The sequence below is a fragment of the Haplochromis burtoni genome, unplaced genomic scaffold (assembly GCF_018398535.1).
Source record: "Haplochromis burtoni strain Fernald_Lab_line unplaced genomic scaffold, NCSU_Asbu1 Contig_63, whole genome shotgun sequence".
Classification (NCBI taxonomy): Eukaryota; Metazoa; Chordata; class Actinopteri; order Cichliformes; family Cichlidae; genus Haplochromis; species Haplochromis burtoni.
Window position 1 is genome coordinate 903,744 of NW_024582424.1, and position 26,131 is coordinate 929,874.

The 26,131-nt window shown below is 37.9% G+C and overlaps 2 protein-coding genes across 4 annotated transcripts in view; one reads left to right on the forward strand and one right to left on the reverse strand.

Annotated features, from left to right (window-relative positions):
* The window catches only part of LOC102292338 (ultraviolet-B receptor UVR8), a 300,520-nt gene extending 289,803 nt beyond the window's left edge, over positions 1–10,717 (reverse strand). For 2 of the 3 annotated variants that reach the window (XM_005922835.2, XM_005922834.2), the window contains exons 1-2: positions 8,358–8,489; positions 5,520–5,703 (exon numbers count right to left, since the gene is read on the reverse strand). In XM_005922835.2, the coding sequence (XP_005922897.1) occupies positions 5,520–5,703; positions 8,358–8,399 (226 nt within the window). In that variant the 5' untranslated portion in view covers positions 8,400–8,489. Of the gene's footprint in view, positions 1–5,519; positions 5,704–8,357; positions 8,490–10,606 lie in introns of those variants that run through there. The other variant, XM_005922836.3, reaches the window with a different exon arrangement.
* A 4,152-nt stretch (positions 10,718–14,869) lies between these two features.
* LOC102293647 (arrestin domain-containing protein 3) lies at positions 14,870–22,822 on the forward strand. The gene is made up of 6 exons (XM_005922840.3): positions 14,870–15,260; positions 18,551–18,608; positions 19,549–19,696; positions 20,669–20,765; positions 21,297–21,553; positions 21,770–22,822. The coding sequence occupies exons 1-6, from the start codon at positions 15,005–15,007 to the stop codon at positions 22,379–22,381; spliced, it is 1,428 nt and encodes a 475-aa protein (XP_005922902.1). The 5' UTR covers positions 14,870–15,004; the 3' UTR covers positions 22,382–22,822.
* Positions 22,823–26,131: the final 3,309 nt, after the last annotated feature.

The window sequence follows — 26,131 nt, forward strand, 5'->3', positions numbered from 1 at the left end:
ATTATCCAATTAACCTATCCCCACAAGCTGCATGTCTTTGGACGGTGGGAGGAAGCCGGAGTACCCGGAGAGAACCCACACAAACACGTGGAGAACATGCAAACTCCACACAGAAGGACCCCGGCCTGATGGTGGATTGAACTCAGGACATTCTTGCTGTGCGGCAACAGTGCTAACCACCGTGCCACCGTGCTGCTCTCACTTAAGATTGTTTTGTCAAATTGAGCAGTGCACCATTTCACAGTCCTATCGGTCAGCAGGCTTTGGTTGCTTTCACATTGGTTGTCTTTTAGTTGGTAACATGGTGTATACCCAACTTCAAGTGATGCTGAGCTGTATCTAGCAAGAGAGCAGATTTCTCATGTTTTATTTCTGTCAGATTATCTCTATTCTTTCTTTAAATATGAAAGGATCGAGTAGATGGAGTATACCAACTAAGGGACAACAGACAAAATCAGCCAAATCAAGTTAATCTGAATGTACATGGTCAAGGCATGTTGTTTACCACAAAGGGTATATGCATGTTTTTACAGTGCCCACAGCGGCAGATCTGAGTCAGTAAATGTTGTGATGGAGGAGTGAGCTAATGTGAAGGAAACAAAGTAAAAAGTCACCAACAGAAGAAGGAGACCAGAGAAGGAGGTCTGTGTGTCTTTGTTCACAGTCTTAGTCGCCTGGATTTGCATCAAAGGCTGTGAGTTAAGACGCCCTTTGAAGACGTTTTCCTCACCTGAAGCTTTCTGCCCTCTGCTGGGTTGGGATCAGCCCCCCTTCTTTTTTCCTTTTTCACCTGCAATATTTGTACAGTACCAAAACTGCAGGAGGACAAAGCTGAAATGGAAACCCTTTAGCTACAGTAGAGGCATTTTATAAAGATGCTTTTGTTATTATAGAAGTGGGGAGAATGGTGGGATTACATTTGCCCTTTCTTTTATGTAGCCATTTAAATTCTTCCTAACTCAAACAGTAAATGAAAAACCTTTAAAAAACTACATATTTAAACAAAGACCCGTTAACTATCTCTCTCTCTCTCCCCCCCCCCCCCCCCCAAAAAAAAAAAAAAAAAAAAAAAAGAGCACTGCAAACTGCAATAAGGAGCCAATCTTGTTATTAAAATAAAAAATATAGTTAACCATAAACTTAAAGCTCACACAACTTAAACAACCAATAATCTTTACTGTAGTTTGTAATTTTACATCATTGTACATTGCAATCTGTTTGAATTCATTGGGGTTTTTTTAAGTGAGATGGCTATTTTTACGTATTAACCTGTTTGCTAGATAGCTAACATTCAACTGTAGGATAAGAATTCAACCTGCAATTACAATTATGTTTTAAATAATCAGAGATGAGATGTTTATAAAAATGAAAAAGTCAATCAATTCACCATTAAAAGAAAGCATAGCAATCTGCAAAGAGACTATTCAATAACACGGACCAAAAGAGTACGTAATTCTGATAAATTTTTTCAGTAAACTGCCACTGTGACAAATGTTCTGTAGTTCTGTCCCCTGCAGCTGTGTTGACCCCAAACTGTAGTCTTAAATTCTGTGTCAAATACAGGTAGTGTCACATAGCAAATATAGCAGCCACATATCAGATTTTAATAGAATAAGGAGTAATTTTATATAAAAACCATATGAGGAACTGAACTGACATCCTGTAGCCACGGGCAAATCCCTGGATGCTTGAACTCAGCAACAAAAACTACAGTATATATATACCTGTGTCCAGGTGGACAGACAGGATGCTCTTACACAAAGCAAAGTTTTATTCTTTTAAGTATATCTTACCAGCTACATCTTCAAAATTCTGCACTGAATAGCTTTTTCTCTAGTCCTGGTTGGAATGAACCAAGCACAATATGCACGATTTCTTTTGAACTGTACACCTTATTCTTCTTTTAAATATCTGATCTCGATATTAACATATTTTGATAACGCTGTTCAGTGGCTCTTAAACATTGCCCAGTGCTATATACAGATATAGTGCTGGTGGTGGCGTTAGTCAGTAACAGTAGCCATCTTTCTTTTTCACCTGAGTAACCTAAACCAATTGCAATGATATTAAGGATCATCAAGCTGTCACAGAACCTGATGAGGGTAAGTTGTATTTACAAGGAAATTGTATCTTGTTTGCACTTGTACAGTACAAACATCTAGCTTTAGCTTTGGCAAATACACTTTGCAAATATAATATGCTAAAAATGTTTGATGTAAAAGTTTGATGGGAGTTGGTTATCGTCTGGTTTTAGAAGGCATACCTTTGTGTTGCTACTCTTCTGATCATACTTCTTTTAGCAGCAGCCTGTCTGCAAGACAAGTTAAGGGGCAGTGTGCCATTTATGTATTTTCAATATTCCTGCATAACTTTTGCAGAGTTGCAGAAAGCGTTTTTGTCCATTGTGACATATACGGCTTTATGAAGCTCAGTAGAGTAGAGATTTGTGACCTAGGACCCCTTAACTTACTGTAGAAGGGATCTATAATAACTGGAAGTCCAAATAAGCAAAAGGAAAGCATTTGCTGACTGAAGCAAGACAAAATCGTTTTCAAAGTGTGTTAACTGGTTCTATTCTAGATTTTTATATTTGTTAATGACTTATAGCATAATTTCTTATGTATGTAATTTTGAATATTGAAATGTATATAAACTATAGAAATATACACTTCCTGCTCTAAAAGGTATGAGTTTAGTTTGTCCTCTAAGAAAGTGGTATAGCCGTGTGGTTTTGTGTGTGTATGCATGTGAAAGCGCGTATGGCGGTTGTCTCTGTGTGACTGTGGGCGTCTAGAGGAGAGAGAAGCCTCATCTGTTACCAACCCAGCCTGGCCGGCCCGCCGCATGAAGTAGAACGACAGGGTGTCACCGCCGACGACAGTGATGGATGCCCTAAATTCTGTAGGCAACTTGGGCAATTGGACGCATTAACAACAGGCACCTGCTTTCCCCCGTACAAATCTATTAAAAGATAACAGCAATGGCGGCTTCCACACTATTAGTAAATTATAGCTCTGTCTGAGTGTGAGGTAAGTAAGCCTCTTTTTCCCCACCTGCCCCCACCTACCTTCTTCTGCTATAGTTTCTAATTGGCAGTCTCACAGTGCCACCTAGTGGCAACAATTTATAATGTGAAGTAATGTTTGAAACGGAACAACAAAGTCAAAAGAGCAGACTAAGTTTGCCTAAGAATCTGATAGTTTCACTGTCATGAAGATAAATTCCACTCTCATTGAGTTCAGTACACTTTAAATAGCCATTTACTGTTTACAAATACAAATTTGTATTTGTTTTAAATGTTATATACCTATGTGGTATGTGACTTTTGTTGCCATAATGCCACGTCTCTCTTTAAAATGAGATTTTTAATCTCAATGAGATTTTTTACCTGGATAAATAAAGGACTAATAAAAAATAAAAACAATTGGAAATGAATGAAAATAAAGATGTTTTTCCACACTGGCCAAATTTCTATCATTCCAAACTCTTTCATTAAAAATATTTTATTTTCACACTTGCAATCAGAACACAAATCACACGCCCCCAAACATGATGAACATATGGTACAAGTTTAACATGGCAACAGCCCTTAAGGTCAGTTTTGTTTATAGCTGTTCACTGACTGTCATAGTGACCGTAGTGCGACCTTAAATCAGTGAACAGTTCATCTTTGTGAGATAGAGTGTGCATGTGTACGCTCGAGAGTGTGTATGTGTGTCAGGTTACACAAGCAAAGTTGTTCTCCAGCTTTCTTCACGTCTTATGGATTTCTCTTGCAAACTAATTTTCCATAAACAAGCCTTTCTTTGGGCTGACTGGGCCAAATGGCCATTGATTTGGGACAATCTGGCCAATATAAAACCATTACGACCTACTCAAGACCTCCTCTATCAAAACATTAACACGACACCATTATGACAAATATCCGGCTATAGCCAGGTACGACGCATAAACGCGTGTCACATAAATTTGCTTTGGATAAATATTTCTGTGTCTGTGAGGAGGGTATGTGTTTGTGAGTTGGCCAAGAATAAAGGGAAGACATGACCAATAAATACTTTTACAGCAAGCAATTTGTCAGGATGTGTAAATGTCCCCAATTCCCAACAGCACTAGAGTAAAATTTACAGTCACTCTGGAAGTGACAATGCACAAAAAAGGACCACTTTTTACTCTCTCTCATCTCCCTCAGACCACTAAAACCTTCCCATAAATCTCCTCCGGTCCCTCCAGATGTCTCCTGTTGTCAGATATCATGCCTTGACAATGCCTTCCACCATCATTGTCTTGACAGAAATATGATATGTGAAACTGCAATGTCGCATCACTTAACATGATTTAGCCTAAGCTAGCCTGCACCATTTTAATCAATCAAAAATGTCACCTTTTTCCCTGTAATGACGGCAGAGGCAAAAGATCCCTGTGTTGGGGTGATCTATAAGACTTATCTAGGCTACTGATTTATGACCACTGCCAGCTAATATACTAAAGGAGCCTACTCTCTTCCTGTCATCAGGTTTTCTATCAAATTGGCAAATAAGTAGGCCAGTATTCCCTCATGGGCAAGAAAGAAAAGACACTTCATATAGTATGTAAACTCTACAATTATGGCATTATACATGTTTGTAACCCATCCATACTGCACCATCAGGTAAAACTATTATTAGATGTCCTTAAAAAACATGTCCTTCACATGCCAGACTCTGGATAATTGTTGCTACTATTTCAATGAGTTTGCTTGCTTATTCATGCTTTGACTAAACTGTGGCCTTTGTCTGTCATTGCTCATTGTTCTGTAAACATTCCAAAGTCTCAGTGGATACCTGAAGCTTTAAGACAAAGTAATCTGGCTTTTATACTTTTGAAACTTCTAAATACATGCCAGAGGAAAACAGTATATCACAAATTCAAAGATGCGCTGCAGACTTAAACATGGTAAATATCAGTAACAGCAGCAAAAATTAATGAGTTGTCCAAGTTAACCAGTTGTCTGATTATGCGTTCTTTTTTAAAGTAAAAAATGGTGTAAATGAGAGTATGCACCTTTTTCTTTTTTAAAGAACAGTAGCTGCAATACCTTTATATTCCTGCATGCATCATCTGCTGCACTGGGTCCTTGAGGTTCAGAGTGTCTTTTGGTTAGTTCTGCTAATTGCATTATTAACATATAACAAAATCAATTTTGGCATTTGTAAACTAATTAAGAATAATATGAGATAAGAATAGCAGCGCAAATAATTTTTTACCAAACACAAACAAACAATATGCACACACACAAAGATGGAGGAAGAAATAAAGTCCAGCTGGTGTTGCTAGAGATTGGTGCAAACATCAAACAAAAGAACCAAATAACATTGTAAATTTGTTCTTCGAACACACCGACAAAAAAGGTAAAATATATTTAAGAAAAAATATTATTTTTATTATTTATCCTTTACCCATTGTTGCACTTGCACCACTCAATATCTAGCAAGGCTTCCTGGATTTTATTTATTATACAAGTGGACTGGGAACGCTACCTGTAACCACAACAGAGTGACTGGATCCACATGCAAGCAGCTTTACACTGCCCAGCCCAGATGTTGCAAACTCTTTCAGAAGTGCCTCCTCTGGAGGAATGACCTCTGGCCTGCCGTGCCCAGTTTGTCCAAGCTCCCCACTTCCCCAGCAAAGAAGATCCATGTCCACCTCACACTGCATGTCCTGGGAAACAGACCAACAAAACTTAAACAAGTCAGCTTGGTACTTTTTTTCCATTTATGACTTTACCAGTATTCCTGACACATTTTGTTTCTGTTGCATGTAGGTTAAAATGAGAAAATGAGGTGTACACATAAGTAAACAATTTAAAATACTGTTATCCTTTGTGGGTTTGACATAGTGGCTCATAAACCAGTTTTCCATTTGTTACAGGCTCTAGTTAGTGTGACCCTCCAACACAAATGGTAAATGGCCTGTATTTATATAGCGCTTTACTAGTCCCTAAGGACCCCAAAGCGCAGTCATCCACCCATTCACACACACATTCACACACTGGTGATGGCAAGCTACATTGTAGCCACAGCCACCCTGGGGCGCACTGACAGAGGCGAGGCTGCCGGACACTGGCGCCACCGGGCCCTCTGACCACCACCAGTAGGCAACGGGTGTCTTGCCCAAGGACACAACGGCCAAGACGAACCAGCAACCTTCCGATTACAAGGCGAACTCCCAACTCTTGAGCCACGATCGCCCCAAACAGAATAAAGCACTGCAAACACCAGCTGAAATCCAAGACAACAATGGAGATGTCATTCACCCCGCCCCTGAAGAAGACTGTCCTTTGGGGGGGTAGTCGAATAGGACTCCCACAATAGGACCCTGGCTTGTTAGTAAGCTGGCAGGGTAACACACGTTGGGTGAGTGCAAAGGTTAGTTGGATAGCAGTAACTTAAAGTAAGCTCACCAGATATACTCAGTCTTATCCATGATATCAGATTTATCTAGCCTCAGAACTCTAGTCAGAACTACAATAGGGATTCTGACCTTAACAAGTCTGTTTCTAGCAGCTTTTCAGCACTTACATTTGAGATACATATATATATATATATGATCCATCACTAATAGTGTGTATGAAAGAGGAAATATTTTAATAGCTGTTTGTAAGCACTGGTCTTCTAGTCAGCATTGCGCTTGCATAAAACTAATCAGAAGTTCTCAGCCTTATTTGTAATGAACTGTGGATCACCAATATGCTCCTAAACATGTTTGTTTACAGTCTGCCCTCTGTGCTAATTAGAATGTGACCCTGCACGCACACGAAAACACAAATGGAAGGTAGGTGTATGTGTACGCATACACATACATACAAACTCCCCACAGCAATATTAACAGCACAATTCCATCCGACTGATATTGGAATTTTTCGAAAGAGCAAACCAATAGATAACCTATTACAAAACTATAAGAGATCAATAGCTAATTTCTTTGCATTGATTACCACTTGGACATTTAACATGCGCCCTGTGGCCACAATGTGTGTTCCACAAGCTTAGATCCCCATTGGCTCTCATGAGTATTAAAATTATCGATTCAGACAGAGGACTAAAAATGTCAAGCTGTTCATTAATCTTAATAAAGACTGGACTTGACCAAGGCACCCTTTCTCCCAATGCAGGGATACAACCTATCCAACTAGGAGGACATGGCAAAGATTAATGAGCTTCTACTGTGGGATGTGATTTAAGTCTTTGCGATTAATATATCAATTCCAAAAGAACGAGTCTTTTATACCAGCGATTATTTTTACCCAGGGTGCACCTAAAGACAACATTTTAAAATTCATATCAACTGCTTAATAGAAGTTCTTTCTTGCAAAATTTCAATGAAACTTCACAAAACAAGCAGTAATGAGGTCTTTGTGAGCTAGGAAGCAGCATCTGCCATTATGCTACAGATGGTCCTGTGCGGTCCATAATACACCATTTTTATCAGCACTGCCTGACAACTAGTTTCATCTCTCTCTCGTAGATGACTGTCAAAGCATTCAGGGCTGTCTTTAGCTTAATGAGGGCCCTAAGCAGGATATAATTTGCTCACTTTTTTCACTTTTAATTACTTTAATATTTCTGCCACACTTACACTCATATGTTTCCTGTCTTGATTTGCTACATTCATATCCGCTAATCAGAGAGGTATCACATTATTCTGAAGCAAAAGCACTTTGAAACTGGCTCTTTTGCATGCTCACATTAATATATGCTATTACTAAAAGACTAAAAGTGGTATTTTGATGGAGATTGTATTATAAATATTGCAGGACTTTACAATTAAGATAAATCTAACATCCTAATCCATACACAGAAATCTAGAAATCACAATGGCACAGAGCTACACATTCTGCTAAATCACAGTGAGCATTTATTAAACATGTCCTCATTCCTTCCATTTTTCATGATGTAGAACTTACTTGGCTTTGGTTTTTCATGCAGGGCCTGCCCTTTTGTATGTTTCAAAGGTCAATCTTAGTTATCTAAATGAACACCCCTGGACTTCAAGCCAATGTCATATAAAAGGGTTTCTGTCTTAAGTTTTACTTTTAATATAAATAAGTAATTCACACAGGTTCACACACATAGTCTCTTCTAAATTTTGGAGAGCTGTAAAATAGGTTCCGTTCTAAGGTTAATTTTGTTTATTAACCAAAAAACAAGAGTTGGATTCCATGTTGCTGCAATCAAAATGCTGTATATTATGAAACAGTAAAAGTAGAAATGCTGGCAGTAACACGTAATTTGGTTGGTAACGACATGCCCAGCAACACCAAACACAAATGGAGAGAAAAAAGGTGTAGCAGCACTCAGCAACTAGGAACTAACCTGTGGCACTTTTAAAGAGCTTTTCATTTTTTCCATCTTCATTTATCACTCCTCCTTTTCAACTATTCTTTTTCTTTTGGTGGTCTCTAGCATTTCTCACATTGTTGTGATTGTCTGGTTGCTCTGACTTCATTTACCCCTCCTTCCTTCACTGTTTTGACAATATTGCCAGGGTAACAGTCTCCATGACATTTTCTGTTTGCACTGTATCACCCAACTGAGAGTAATCGAAGTAAGGGACTTTTGGTGGTAATTTCAATATTACTAAATAAAATTTCTAACTACCTGAAGCACAGTACACATCCCACAGACAGCAGTGTGAAATCATGTCTTCATACCACACAGAGTTTGTGAAATACATCACTGGGGAGTCTTAAAAGGTTTCCCTTTTCTAAATAACTCTCAGATACAGCATGTATAAATAATTTATATTGGCCTACCTGAGTATCCTTGTCTCCATTTCTAGTATCTGCCTTTTGGCTACTTCCTGTTTTACTCTGAAGGTTAGTGTTTGTATCCTGTGTTAACTTTTACTTTCTTTCTCTGTCTTCTCCTAACGGTTGTCGAGAGTCTTAATTTCTCTTTTGCTTGTGCTCTGGTTTCCTTCCTGAATTTAGGACCTCACTCCTAACTCAATATCTGAATGTTTTTACTCATTTTTTTTTAATCTTCATCAACCACAGAATAACCATCAGCTGTGCTTAAAACGTGAAACCAACATTATCAGGTGTTTCTCTTATATGCGTCAACATGAGATTTAGCCTGCTAACTAGACTGACAACACAAGTAGAGGTTATTTAACATTTCTGGACTTTGGATAATGCCTATTAGAAGAAATTAATACCAATAAGTCACACTAGAAGACGTAGCCCTAATGCAACTGCATGTGAACAGCTCAGCTTAAAAAAAAAACAAAAAAAAACAAAACAAAAAGAGTACCAGTGTGTCAAATCAGGATCACCATAAGAGTTAGATACTGACAGAACAGTTATAGAGACAATGAAGGCAACAGTGTTAACAGTAAAGTTTTACATCCATATAGCAGCCATCCCAGGTCTAGTCAGCTGGTTGAAGATTATGTGGGCAAAGAGAAAGCGTGTCTAGTCATCCATTTATGGACAGTAACTGTGAGAAGGATTAGAATTACTGTAGGTGGTCCAGCCTACATTCAGTCAGTCAACCAAGGGAAAACACTCTCTGACCAGGACAGACAGATTCTATGTTAATTAATGAACTGGGGAGATAACACATAACATGATTTTCTCAGTGAAAACTAGCTAAACATGGCTAACAGTTAATATTAACCATTGCATAATTAGTTACTATGACTCTGTTCAACAAAATAATAAGCTAAACAAAGGGCTGTGCTGCAATCACTCTGAAGTGGTCTGGAAGTTCCTGAGACACAAGAAAGCACAGCCATAGATTTTTCAACAGACACTTATTTAAAAAGAAAAACAAAAGGTGCCAAAGAGATACGAAAGTCTAAACATAAGTTGAAGATAATAAATATTTATCTAAATATAAATAATTTGGTGATAATCAGGCCAGACTTCACAGTTTTCCTCGCACACAAGTGGATACACTGGCACATTACTGGAAATATTAAGCACAATGAGCACAATCCATATTAGGTAGACTTTGTACTAGGATGTGCATCAGACGTTTGCCTTCTATTCTCTTCTGTCAGGAAAGTGACATAAAAAGAATACTCTGACACACTTGTTTTTGCAATAATGATGCTCCTGTTTTGTTTATAATAACAGATTTTTGTTGTGCTTTTCTAAAATGTGTCCAACTTCAACCTGCGGAAAGTTTAGTCTGCTTGTTTGTTTTTCAGTTTGTTTGCTTTGTTTGTTTCAGTGGAATTATTATGAGTTAGGAGTATGATATGAGTTGGGTTAAGTAAACACAATATAACCAGTTGTCAGAATGTATGCCAGCGTCAGAGGATGAGCTAGCTTGTCTCCATCCTGTCAAAGAGAAAGGTTCACATGAGCATCAGTAACCTTTATTTATCTAGCGTCAAGCTGTAGCTGAGAAAGTACTTCTATTGCTACATTCAATATATATTGTTCTGCCTGTCACAAGATAAACAGTGCTAACGTCTTAGCTTCATTGCCACAGTAATGTGCTACTGCTAGCTATAGTTGACATTAAGTGAACCATTTAGCTTTAACCAACATAAACTTGACATTTCTGTGTTCAGCAGGGAATGTCAATATGCTACGTTGAAAGAACGCACTTACCTAGTTGTTTTTGTTTTGTTTTTTTAAGTTCCAGTCCGATGTTTCCCTTCTTAGCATTTTGGTGACTCAGATTCCCATCATCCCACATTCCAAGAGAGGTTCTAAGCATGTCCATTGTTAGTCCGATTAATCGTAATCTGACCAGTTTAGTTTAGTTTTTGTTTTGTTTGTTTGTTTTTTTTACATCAGATTTGATTTTTTTTTTTTAAATTAATATTATTATTTTACTTCACCTTTCCAAATGAATTTGTAAATTAGGGTTAAACAGTTCACTTTTTCTCCAGAAGCATTTGTCTGTCATTTATGCCATACGATATACAATAATTCTGTAAAACTCTGTAAAAACCTATTTATTTTTTTTTTATGCTGAATATTTTTTTTTTTTTTTTTTTTTTTTTTTTTTTTTTTTTGCTATTAATGTAATTTGTTAGCATTTAGGGAATTAAGGAACAGGCTGCTTGCATTGTAGATATAACCTTTATAGAAAGTGGCTGTGTGAAAAGGGTAAGTGCAGAAATTTGGATGCTTGAATTTACCTTGAGTCACTGAGTATATAGCCTATTTTGCTGTCCCTGGGGATAATATAAAACGTGGTTACTATTACAGTTATATATGAAGGCAATTTACTCAGTGTACAAGAATATAACAAATATCAATTTGGGACTTATATCATTTATATAATGCAGATTTTGCAGTGGGAATGGGTATAGTGAATACACAAATTGCACTGAAGGAACAGTCGTCTCCCCCTCCCCCCACCCACCAAAAAAAAAAAAAAACTTTCTTGATGATATCATTTATATGATATAAATGATAAATGATGTGGTTCTTATTCTTTTTCTGCTGCTCCCTTTAGGGGTTGTCACAGCAGATCATCTCCCCCTGTCACATACTCTTCCTAGCATCCTTCTCTGTCACGTCAGCCTTCTACATATCCTCCGTTAAAACATCCGTGAATCTTCCCCATGGTCTTCTGCCCGGCAGCTCCATAGTCAACTTTTCTTGACCAGTATAACCACTGTTCCTCCCCTCCACATGTCCATGCCCTACCAGTGACGCCTCTAACTTTGAATCAAAATGCTCAACCTGAACTGTCTCTCTGATTAACTCATTTGTAATCTTGTCTTTCGTGGTCACTCCCAATGAAAATCTTAATATTTTCAATTCTGCCAACTCTGCCTTGGCCTCCTGTTTTTCTGTGAGTACTACCGTCTCCAAAACACATATTATGGCAGGTCTTGCTACCAATTTGTAAATCTTCCCTATCGTTTTTGTGCTATTCTTATTTCGCAAATCACTAGCGAGAATAGTCTCCACCCACTAAACCCTGCCTCCATTCTCTTGTTCTTTTGCTTATTTAAAGGTATTTAAACTCACCTGCCTTCACTACCTCTGCTCCTTGCAGCTTTACTGTTACACCCATCTCACTCTCATTCACACACATGTATTTTGGCTTCTACTGACTTTCATTTGGCTTCTCCCCAGAGCATACCTCCACCCCTCCAGGTTCTCTTCCACCTGCTCCTTATTCTCACTGCTGATCACAATCTCTTCTGTAAAGATAAGGCTAACCTCATCTGTTAACCTGTCCATCACCATTGCAAACAAAAAGGGGTTTAGAGCAGAAGCATGATGTAATCCCACCCCACATCCTGAACCCATTGGTCACACCTACTGTACACCTCACCACTTTCCTGCTGTCCTCATACATGTCCTGTACCACCCTCATATTCCTTTCTGCCATGTCTGACTTTCTAATGCAGTAGTTGTATGTTTTCTCTAGATCTACAAACACACTGAGCATTTCCTTCCTTTAATTTCCCTTGGGATTAATAAAATATTCTGATTCAGATTCTGAAGTATTCTTGCTCTATTTCCTCTGTCCACCAGATATACCAGAATACCATCTGATGCTGCCTAGCTACATTGTCCCCTGACACAAACTTGCAGCCTCTTATCTATTTCGGATTGCATCTTCTGGATAAGATATAGTCCACTTCTATGCATCTTCCTCTACTCTTACACATCACCCTATGTTTCTCCTTCTTCTTAAAGCATGAATTTACCACAGCCATTTCCATACAATACCTAGGGAATGCACACTGACAACATTCAACATCATGCCTTCGATTTCCAACATCAAACTTATGATCAACGCTTCACACCGACAACACATGGTCTTCCAAGATTAACCCTACTCCCTTTTCTCTTTCTCCCTCACATATTTTCTCAATCACCTCTTCCTTTGTCTTTGGCCAACACAGTTTCTAATAACACCCTGTTGGCAAACAGCACCAGAGGTGGTTGTTAACCCCAACCAATTTGGTATGGAAATCTCATCCTTTATGAGCTACATGTTTCATTTGGGTAAGATTTTACATTGCATGCCTTTTCTGACGCAATCATCCCCATTTATCTCTGCTGACCACCCAGGTCCCTAATGGTGGGTCAGGCCCTGTCAAGCCTGGAATTAAACATTTGTTCTGGTTTACAACTTTTTAAAATTCCAAGTAATTAAAGTCTAAATTAAATTGTCTGAAGCATTGGTTGGGTGATTTAAGTTTGATTCCAAAAAATACTGGAGGCTCTTTCATGACAGTGGATTAGTCCACCACATACTTGGACTTCGCATCACAGCTAATTTATTCCATCCACTTGACTGCTCATGTGCACTGTGAGTTGTGTCTTTCCCCATTAAAGCTATTTCAGGGTATTAAAATAAAGAAGAGAAAGCAAGGAGACAGAAAGAAAGCAAACTGAGGGAAGTCAGATATTAACAAATGTCTTTCAAAGAGAAAGAAAGTGGTGAACACCACACAACTAACAGGTTAAGATTGAATTAGCTAAGAGGAGTTGTTAATGACAGTGAGTCAATGTAATATGTGACACTGTATCTATTAAAATGTTCTAGCACAACAACAAAAAGGCAGATAATGGAGTAACAGTAGGTCCATCTCCAAATGATATGACCTCATGTTGTGGCAACTAAAAGTTATTCCAAGCAATCATTTGTATCAATAGAAGTTCCAATAGATAGCTTAGCAACACTAACAGCAAGTACCATTAAAGACCAGTGGTTTTTAGCTGGTGTGCCATGAGGTCAGCAAGCCATTTTGGTGAACGTAGTGCAGGCAGTGAACCCAGGCTGATAAAATTTATTTTTAGAATATCACAATGGCACTGTTCCTTAATTTAAAAAAATAAATAATTTCAGTTTGTTGGTAGTTATTTATATGGCAATTCATGTGTTCATTACTGCCAGGCAGCTTACTAACATGAACAGTCAGCGATGTTGAGTCAGTGTACAGTCAGTGATTACTTAATTATTCAGTGCCCACGAGACCATTAGACTACTGTATAACTTTTGTATTTGTATTAACATTAAAAGAACACTTACAGAGAATGGCTATAGCAGACCATAAACCTAGTTTAAAGCAATGCATTTTAATATACTGCTATTAGGTGTACTCAGCCAAGGTACTATTATTATAGTGTTATAGTGTCATAGACACAAATACGTTTTAAGAATTATCAAAACAGAAATCAAGACAATGAAACTATTTACAGTTATTATGCTGTGTATTAGGCTGTCCGCTGTTTAAAAAGCTAACATCAAACCTGTATGCTTCATTCTAGCAGAGGGTCTGTCTATGTTGCAGGTAGTGAGCAAAAAGACAAGAAAGAAGATGACAAAAAAAAGAGAGGAAAATGAAGGTTTCCCTGAGCCCGGTGGAAAGAATGACAATAGAGAAAATGGTATTAGAAAACAGCTTTTAAAAAAATAAGATTGCATTTTAAGTTTGTTTTCATTTTTTTTAATATCACGGAAATAAAACCTAACTAAAATTTGCAAAAAATCATACAATCTTGAAATTGATATGCAAAGCAACACTCATGTAACTATAAAGTAATTGTGGAAACGATGGTGAAATAAAAGTTGAACTGTGAAACTTTTCAGACTTATTGAAAATCATTTGTTTTCAATTACATGTGGTATATGAAAAGCTGCTGTTTTATTAGTAACATTACTGGCTACCCTAATGACCACTACTGATTGCTATTGACAGTTGTTGAAGGATTCCTGAGAAAGTGCGTGTGTGCTAGAGTACCCTGTCAGCGGACCTGTATTTATGAATGAAACTAATGCGCTTTAAAAACAGGGAACAGGGAATCTTCCTCACAATCCAGCTTCCTGTGACCACTCTCTCCGTTCTACAGCGGATGGCAGTAGAGGTCTTCCAGCAGTAACGACCCTCCTGGGCGTGTTCTTCTGCTCACCACAGTTTACGACAAACGCCATAGTGTCTCGGCCAAGGAGTAGCGTGTAGTGGAAACGTTTGTTAAGTAGTAACAGTCTTTTATTTTTTCATATTATTGTGCCTGAACCGCTTTGCTACGATGCCTTCAGTTGAAAGCTTTACTGTCGCATATGACGCAGTGAATGAATTCGTGACTTTTTCGGAGGGAGACACTATAACAGGGACTGTAACTCTGGCCTTATCCAAGGAAACCTCAGTTCAAAGCCTGTTTATCAAGGCGAAAGGGGACGCTAACGTCCGGTGGTCTCAGAAGAGCGGTGACCATACTCATACGTACTCTGCGCACACAAGATATTTCAAACTAAAGGAATTTTTAATCCCAGAGAGCGCCAGCGGTATGTAACACACTTTACAGTCTTCTTGTAAATGTTTGTTTTTGCAATGTATTGTAAATGTATTTGCAAAAAAACAAAACAAAAACCCGACAACGAAACAACAACAAAGAATTAAAGGTATTCAATTAATCTTTAGTGTTGCAAATGTAGAAGGAGCTATAAATTTTTGGCAAAGTAATTAGGCAATTACTTTTACACAGCGCACAAAAACACTGTGACGTCAGACACATTCACACTCACTTTTTTCATCTGCGTAAATAAATCACATGGCTGATGATATGTGCCATGGTGATCCATAAATATGATCACAAGTTTATTTAATTATTTTCAACCCAACAAAACAAATAAACAGAAACATGATGCTGATGCTATGAACACTCTACACACATGAGTCAAGATGCAGAAAAACTGCTCACGGAAACGCTGCACACTCCAGTTATCATAGTTATCATAGTTTTCGTTTCCCTCTCTTTTATGAGTTCTCAGACAGATAATGTGTAGCTTGCTCATCAGCTCAGAAGAGACCACAACCTAACATCTAACATTGTTTTCTGAAAACTTCCCCAGACAGTGGCAAAGACTTGCACTTTCATATTCAATTCAGCTTCTCCATCAAGTAGTTTTAGCCGTTTCATACAGGGTTCAGCATATTAGTTTTCACAGGCGTGCTCTATATCTCAACAATGGCTCATATTAGGATGACAGTTTTACCAAACAGGTCAAGTGCCTCTATGCATGTCATTAGTTTAAATATTTACCTATTTTACTTCATCTCATATGTCATTGTACTGAATTTAAGCAACCCTAAGCTTAATGCAGATTACTTTTAACAATTATCCACCTCAATTAAATCTATGGTCTGGAACACAGGCTGTTGTCGAACAGGGCAAGCTAAAGAATAAACATTTTGTGTCAGCAAGGGGTGGGGGAAAGCCATTCACCAGAGCATATCTTAAGTGCTGCTGATGTGGGCTGGCATCCTCCACACGCTCTTCAAGGCTGGTGTGTTTTCTGAAAACTTCTAACATTTGAATCTCTTCCATTTATAAGCCTGCGATTAACCGCACGGCTCAGGTCCGTGTGAAACCCGCGCGACCGTGCTCGCGTGAAACCCGTGCAGCTAAGGAGCCGTCACTCTCTTTTATTTAAATACTTTGTCCTGCCAGGAGCAAAGTCCAGCATAAACATCTGTCACCCTCTGACACACTCTTGGTTGCTTAGGAACCCATGATAACAACAACAGCCTGTGTCACAGGCCACGTTTTCTGCTCCGCACCCACTCACACAAACACACTCAAACACAACAACAACAACAACAACACAAAATAGGCCTACTGTCCAGCACAGTCTGGACCCCGCGGAACTTCTCAACGTCCCACAAAGCGGCGGAGAACTCACTTCTCGATCCACAAAGCAGCGAAAAACTCACTTATCGCTCCACAAAGTAGCGAACTTCTCAACGCCTCACAATTGGCGGAGACTGCACAACCACACGGTTATAGAGTCGGGCTCTAGGGACTTACTTGATGTTGCTTAGAGTGTAATATCAGCCTCGGATCCCGCCGATCGTCATTCATCGAGGAGGAAAGACAGACAGTTAATCCACAGGAACTTCCTGGCTGACGTCAGTCTTTCTCCCCTCGGTGAATGTCGACTCCAGGGATCCGGCATCGAAGGACCAATTAATGATAGGTTTGTAGCTTGAACCTATTCGCTGGAACGTTGAAGACAATATAATTACACAGCAAGCAAGACACAAAGTAGGCAAAGTTCCTCATGTTTCTCGTGCACGGGAGAGAACCGGACAAACGCCGTTCCTTCGCTTGACCCCAGTTGCTCTCGTCCGCTCCCCCGTAACACTGCTCTTTTATTGAGGTTACATGAATATGCATAGGTTCATTAACATATGATGTCTACATACACACAAAGAGTACCTTGCCTGTGTGTGTGTGTGTGTGTGTGGGGTCAGAGTGTGACCCCATAAATGACTTCCCTAAACCTGCTGGTCTGAAAGTCCAACAGTTCATCTAAACAAAAGGCACTTAGACTAAAACCTACCATAAAACAATAAGAGAAGGTACGACCTCTCCCATGCTCCCAGAGTGCTCTCTAATGCACACAAAGTTTGCAGACTATTAAGGATCAAACCTCTACCAATCTACAACTAATTATAAAACTCTAAGCATATATAAGTAGATATTTCTAAGCATAAATGACAATCAATACAAAACCTAACACTATTTATCGAGGTAAAAAGTCTCATTGACATTAGAGATGTATTTTTAACATAGTCAACTTTTAACTGTGTATTTATTGGCATTTATTAGTCTTTATTAGTATTCATAGTATATTTGGTGTATATTTCGTGTGTTCTTGGATACTGCTGGATTTTGAGAAATTTCCCCTGGCGATGAATGTATTTTTTTTTTCTTTCTCTTCTTTGCAAAAAAATATAACATTTCAAAGACACGTTTCTCAAACAGAATACACGTGAATGGGAAACAAAACATGTTATATTAAATACTTTTATATTTAATTGTTAGTGTTGAAGTTCTAATTTATAATTTAATAAATGTAATAATAATAATAATGTGTGTTCTGTGAAGAAAGTTCAAGTGACTCAAAAGAAATGGGTTGATTATACTTTAGAAAAAACAGTAAGTACAATAATGCACATGTAAAAAATCTGTGCTTTCCTTATTTTCTATATAACCCCTTTATAAATCCTGTTAACTACAGTCTATTTATCAATATATTACACGTTAAAAACACACACACACACACACACACACACACACACACACACACACACACACACACACACACACACACAGAAACAGGACACCTGTTCTTAAGCATACCTTTCTTTTGTACTTTGGGGACAAACCTACTATCAACTTAACACTTAAGCATTCATCTGGTTTTTTTTGCTTGTTTTTATTTTACATAATTTTGTGTATATTTAACATTTTGAAATATAATTTCGATACAGAAACATGAGCGTTTAAGCATGTTAGTTGGTCAAACTGGAGTCATAGACTGTATTAGAAGCCCAATATAGAAATCTTTATTTACAATCAGCAGCTACAAAAAGCATCTAATTTCTCCTTTTTTTGTCTCTTTATTCATGGTTAAAGCAGACTGCAAAGTGTCTAAGTAAATTACAGGAGTCACAGGAATGTAGAGGACAAAACTTGTAATACTAAAGTGCAGTAGAAAAGTATTGAATAGTAATCGTTATGCACCTGTATTTGAAAATTTTACAATACTTCATTTTCCTTCATTTTCAGAAACGGTTTTGCCCCAAGGGATTCATGTCTACAGATTCAGTTTCCAAATACCACCAGGGTAAGTACAGTTAGTCACCTGACCAAAACAATGGTTTGAATTTACACTTTAACAGTGATTCAAACAAACACAAAAAGTGGATCAATAACATAGCAGCAACTCAGGGCATTTAGGCATGTAGATATGGTTAAGACGATGTGTTGAAGTTTGAACTTAGTGTCAGAATGGCGAAGAAAGATGAGTTAAGTGAATTTAAATGTGGCATCTTTGTTTGTCCCAGAGTATTTTTTCAGTATCTACTGAGTTTTTCTTACACAACATCTCTAGGGTTTACAGCGTAAATATCCAGTTAGCAGCTGTTGTCTAAGTGAAAATTGCTCATGTCAAGTCAGAAGAGAATGAAAAGGCTGCTTTGAGCTGATATGAAAAGTAACTCAAAAATCACTCATTACAACAAGCGTATAAGTAGAATATCTGAATGTACAGCATGTTGAACTTTGAAGTAGATGGGCTACAGCAGCAGAAACCACACCTATCAACTGAGAATTCATCCTTCTTTAGCAACATTTCATGCTGCTGCTGCTGGTGTAATGGCTTGAGGGATATTTTCTTGGCACACTTTGGAACCCTTAGCTTGAGCTGACAATCATTAGAGGCTACTTGAGTATTGTGGCTGGCCATATCCATCCGTTTATAACCACATTGCTGTTTCCAGCTTTGTGAGATACCATGTCACAAAGCTCATATTGTCTCAACCTGGTTTCTTGAACATTATGAGTTCACTATAGCATAATGGACCAAAATCTCCAAGGAATAATCCCAGCATGTTGTTGAATCTGTGCCACAAAGAACTGAGGCAGTTCTGAAAACAAAAGGGGTTCAAACCATCACAAGTAAGGTGTACTTCATAACTTGACTGCTGAATGTGTACATGCGTTGGAAACATGATGTTATTTCACTTGACATTGCATAACTTAAAGTCTGCTGTTTCCCTACACAGAAGCATGCCTTCATTCTTCAGAGGGACTCATGGAAAAATTGTCTACAAGCTAGAAGCAAAACTGTTAAGGAGCTGGAGGATGAACAGTACAGCAGAGAAGGAGATCAAATTTGTCTCCAAATGTGTTCCAAACCTTCATTCTCTGATGGTGTGTACAGTACTTAAAAATACATTCAGCCATCTTTGATATGTTGTGTATTCTCCCGCTACGTGGTATGCACTCAGTGCCAACCGTCCTTCTTGTACACGTAGCACTTCTTGGGGGGTTCATATACAAGAAAAACAATGGTTGTTTCAAATAATGGCCATTATTGGCCAGATAATTCTACTTTCATTTGTTCAAGGTAGGCGATACAGCTCTGAGAACTATCCACGAACACACTGTAATGGAGGTGAAATGTTTCCCAGCAGAAATGTTAACAATCCAAAAGACTCAGCTCTAATTATTAACAGTAATGACCGGTGCATTCCGTTTAAAGTGTTACCTGGTTGATCCAGCTCCATCAGTTAAAGCAGTGACAGGTGAAACGAATAGAATTGATAATCTTGTCATAATGCAGTGCTGCTATCCTTGTAATACACACCAACGTACCATAACCATGCTAAAGACCCAGCATATGCCTTCAGCAAGGCAATCCCGATAGCAGTGGTCTCCCCACAGCAGGATAATATGCCCTGCCCCACAAGAAAGAGGTTTATACCCAGGCCCCCAAAACACCAACTGTCTTCTGCTTTCTGCCAGGCCTCTTAGGACTCACAACAGTTAAGGGTCTGCTAAATGTGCTGAAATGAGCCTTATTTCACAAATAACCCACTCCATAATCTGCAGGTCAAAAAAGATCCTGTGGGGTGGTTGTAGCTCTGGAGGTAGAGCAGGTCATTTACTAAGCAGAAGGTTGGTGGTTTAATTCCTGGCTGCTCTAGTCTGCATGCCAAATAACCTTGGGCACGATACTAACCCCAAGCTGCTCCCCAAGGCATCCATCGCAACGTGAATGTTAGATCATCTGATGAATTAATATAGTAATATATAAATTTTAGCACCTTTGAACCGTGAAAAATATTGTTTGATTATGGAATTGTGTCAGAATAATTGTTTTGCTTGTTTATTCCACTGTAGTCACCGCAAGTTGGTTCAACGAACAAAAAGATGGGTTTTTTCTCAAAAGGACACGTACACATGGATGTAACTGTGGACAGGATCGGTTACGCAGCAGGTATTAAAATTTCTTTTCAAATGTTGTAGGTCTCAATTCGTTTTATACTCTTTTCTCATTATACCAAAAAATATTTTTGTGTGGTTGAACATAGGCAGAGTTCAATAAATTAGCTAATAATGGAGGATGCAAAAAGACTATTGAGATCATAGTTGACAAACTTTTCATTCCCATAATGTAGAAACTATCCAGTTTATTGGCATCTTGTAAGTAAAGAGATATTAATATGTTATCTGCTTTATTTAATGTATTTTGTCCATTCCAGTGCCCCAAAGGCCAACTTGATCATTTGGCATCCAGGGAAACCTATTTGCCACAGTGTTAATACAACTGCAAGTTAAGCCTGTACTCTTAAGAAATAAGAAATCTAGGGATGTTGCCTACCTTGCACTTTCAGAAATTCCTTTCCAATAGTTTGACTTTAAGTAATAGGTGTTGTGACTTTCTGGTGTATATTAGACAATGGCACTTTAGTCAACTGAAAAATGTAAAGACAATTGTATTTAAAATCTATTTTTTTTTTTTTTACAGGTGAAACAATAGTGGTTCTTGCTAAAGTTGACAATTCTTCATCCAGTGACATGACACCGAAATTTAGCTTACTACAGAAAGTCGTGTACCATGCCAATGGCAGAACCAAACATGAGAATACAGTTTGTCATAAAGTTGCTGACAACTGTATTAAACCAAAAACACGGAAGGAGCTCAGATGTGAAATAAAGATTCCTAGTGATTACATGCTGACAATCCAGAACTGTGATATTATCTCAGTGGAATACTGTTTAAAGGTATGTAGTACTGTATCCTAAAGCAAAACTTGAATTTTTGTGGGAACCGATATTATGATTTATGCATGACAGAGCCATTTGTAATTAACTGTGTGAACAGCAATGAATATCATTGAGGAAGTGGCGTTCAGATGTTCTCTTGTTGCTTTTCCAGTGTAAAAATAAAAGCATCATGTACTAATGAGACAGATTTACATATATTTTTCTTTCTCCTAGGTATATCTGGACATCAGCTTTGCTTTTGATCCAGAGATTCTGTACCCAGTGGTCATTTTACCTCCTGGCTTGGCTCCTGGCTGTCTGAGTAATATAAATGTAGGTCCCTATCCAACAGGTGCTATTGGGGGTCCAAGCAACAGTGACTTCCCTCCCCCCACAATGCCCATGGGCCTTCAATCTATGTCTCCACATTCAGGCAGTTATGGATATCCAGGAGTCCAAAGCTATTCAGCACCACCACCACCTATATACCCAAATAACCCTGCTGTATATGGTGGACCAGCGGGTGTGCAAACTTCTCAGCCAACACACATGTTTGGAAGCTACAATAACCCAGTGCCACAGGTGCCTTCGCCATATGGAACTCCATTTTCATCTTCATTATCTTCTGTCCTGCACCCGCCACCACCCCCAACACCACCCCAACAATTTCACCAACCCCCATCTGCCCTTGAGAGCCAGCCATCTCCTTCTATTCAATCTCCAGTACCTCCTGCGTACAACATGCTGCCTTCTGCACCAGTGATGAATGTAGACTTCCTGTCTCAGTCAGATGGAGCTCCTCCATCATACTCACTCCTTTTCCCAGACAAATCTGATGCAAAATAACTGACTAAATGCTAAATGGTCAATTAGTGAGTTATTTAGTTATAAACTAAACCTGTGTAGGTACAGATTTGACATTAGACCACCCCTATTATGTCTTGAACAATTTTTTATTAAAATGAAATTGTTAATGTATGCAGTATTTATCATTTAGTCACCTATATACTGGACTTTATATACTGGGCATAAATAAGACTTTTGCACTGCATGTGATTTAATGAGCAGGTCAGGTCGCTCATTAACTTTGTACAGCTACTTATGCCTTAATTATCATGGTGCACTGTATTTTGCATTGTTCAAAGTGCCCTTTTCAGTATTAATATCTACCTCACTGCTCTATTTAGTAGGGGTGGGGGAAAAAATCGATACTGTGTAGTATCGTGATATTTTGTTTGCTAATAATGTATCGATACAGGGACAGCAGAAATCGATATTTTGTTACAAAAAAAGTTTTTGTGGACTGGACTGACTTCAGAGCATGTTGATCAGCTCCTTTTTCTGAGCAAGAATCCTGACATTCCTTCACTGACCAAATGTGTTTAACTTTTTTTTTGACAGCAATAAACATGACAGTTTACTGATTTTAATGTAAGACATGTTTTATTTTAATGAAGTTTAAAACTTTTTTATTTAATGTAAAATTATATTTTGTTTTAATTTACTTTCAAATTCTTCAGTTGCTGAATGGGCTGCATAGTTTTCATAAATTACATAGTTCAGAATAGCTATAATTGTACCAGATGGTCGCATTCAGTTAAGTTGGACTAGACTGTAATACAAACCGTTCAGTTTGTCAACAATAAAACTGACTGAAATGAGAGAAGGACTGAGTGCGAGACTTTGATATTAGATAAATGAATATTGATAAAGTTTACCTTTATGTACAGAATCTGAATATCGCAAAATATTTTAAAAAATTGCAATAATATCGTATCGTGGGATGTATGGTGATTCCCACCTCTACTATTTAGAGGAATATTCTAACAAAATTGCCAACACTGCATCAGGCTTTTTAGATATATGTATTTTATATATTTTTTGTATTAAAAATCTTAAGAGACATATTTATTTCCTCTATACTTTAGTGTGTTGAGTTTATCTCAGTTCAATGCAATTTTACCTATGTAGCGTCAAATCACAACAACAGTCAAAGCGTTTAATATTTTTCCTACCTCTGTTATAAATATTTATTATTATAAAATGTTACAATATTATTTTTTTGCAAACTGCCAGTTTTTTCTCTGAGTTGTAGAGCTGAATAAAGTTATGTGAAGTTTATTTTTTGAATGTTTGTGAATAGTAGTAATTAGTTAATTTTTTTTATATGGTAGAGCATGTCCACAATAGTCAAACTGATAGTAAGTAATCTCATTCATCTGATTTTTTTCAATCTTATCAGGCAACTCTCTTTAACAGTGTGAAATCTTGTTCTAGTCTAATACCCTTGGCCGTCAAACAATTTTGAAGACAGATTCACTCTGAATACCAAACCAAAATTGCGCAAGTCCTTCCTGCTGTGCAATAGCTGAGGTGATTTGCTTAAAACAATGTTGTAAAAATGTTGCAACTGTTTTACATGGGTTGGATATGTTTTCTTCTTTCTTTTTTAAACCTCATGCTTTAGGCAAAGGCAGACAATCATTTGTAAATTCAGCTGGCTGGCATCAAAGAAAGCAGTCCATTTGACCAACAATCTAGCATGTCTCCAATACAGGACTTCAGTCTCACTTATGAATCGGTCAGCAATGATGACATTTTTCCTGGAGGAGACACTAACGTAGGCACAGCTACTTAAAGAAAAAAAAAATTCTGACCAATACATAAATAAACTGAAATAACTGATAATAAACTGAAAAGACAAAAGACAATGGACTTCATTCACGACTAGTTCATATGTATAAATCTCACACATAAACTCTGTGGATGAATGTTTCACAGAGAAATCTGTGATTCATTGGGACTTTCTTATCTGAATTTATCTGTAATAATAATAATGGATTGGATTTATATAGTGCTTTTCAAGGCACCCAAAGCGCTTTTACAATGCCACTATTCATTCACTCTCACATTCACACACTGGTGGAGGCAAGCTACAGTTGTAGCCACAGCTGCCCTGGGGCAGACTGACAGAAGCGAGGCTGCCATATCGTGTACTCATTGAACAAATTGTTAGACCCTGTGTACAAGCAGATGATGAAGACCTGGATTTCTTATGTTAAAGTCAAGCAAGGAAAAATAGTGGTTGGAGACTGCAGTACAACCAAAATTATCCCAAATGTGTACATCGAAAGCAAGATCTTGTTGTCTCTTAAATGGTTGCTTTTCAGGTCAGTGATTTAAATGAAAATGACAATAGGAAGACAGAAGGTAATGCCTGTCACATGCCTGTCTCCCAGTACTCGTGACAGGCATAAACCTACTATGGTCATATTGTTTATGAGGAAACAAATATGTGAGCTTTACTTCACAGATAACATAATTATTTTGCTTCTACTTTGTACCCTCAATATTTACGGAGTACAAAGGAGCAGTATTAAACTATTGGTCAAATTCATCATGTATTTAATAACAACTATGAAAAGTGGGGACAGCGCTTTTCAGCTGTGGTACCAAGCTCTGAAACTGTTAATCACTCCACCTCCACCTGCTCATGATTAGATAGAATTGTGGAACTTCTTTGTCTAAATAATGTAGGCTAATCTGGACAGAGGTGATCTTAATCATTACTAAATTTATAGGCATACTGGTAATCTACAAAAATGCCATTATAGCTATGAAAACCTATGCAACTGCGGTCTATATCGCTAATAATATTATTCACCAGCATCTTTGCACATTCACAACTGCTTTTGTTGTTATGGTGCTTAGGTTAATGCCAATACTTGTGGGAGGTACTGATGACAGAACCAGGGTGTACAAAAGAGTAACATCCCTAACGTAGCATGCAGCCATCACAGACATGCATACTTAACCTGTCACATACAAAAATGTCATCTACATTATAAGTGTCATGATGTGTGCTGTGGCAGGCAGGATGTAGGACCCAAAAGCAGGACTCTGAGACAGAATGACAAACTAAAGGCGGCAGCTTCATTGCTGGAGAACGTACGAACATGAAATACAACTGAACTAGAAACTCAAAAACAGAAATACTACCTTACTAGAAGCACAGAGAAGAAAGAAAAAAAAAACAGCACAGTGAGGGTATGACACTTCAGGACTTAAAAACACAGGCAGGACAACGAGAGGATGGGGAACAGGTGGTAACACAGCTGGGACAAATTAGACCTAATGACACACACTGATGGAGGTAAAACATAATCTCTAATAGCAAGAAACTAAACAATTTAACATGAATACATGAAAATACAATAAAACCATAAACCACTCAAAGAATCTAACTATCCTTTTAACCAGTTAACACAGTCCAAAACCTAGAGATTAAAAACTAACATAAGCACACAAACACAAAAAAACTGATATAAAACCAAGAAATATTAACCAAAATCAAACAAAGCACATGAACACTTGGTCACCAGACACAGGACCATGACAAAAGGACTGGGTCTGTTTGGTAGATAGATAGATAGATAGATAGATAGATAGATAGATAGATAGATAGATAGATAGATAGATAGATAGATAGATAGAATAATTTTATTTCGAACATACAAATATAACTGAAATAACAAGAGAAAAGAAAAACAACCACAAACACCCGATCCCCTTTACAAACCATCCTAGACTTGTGTA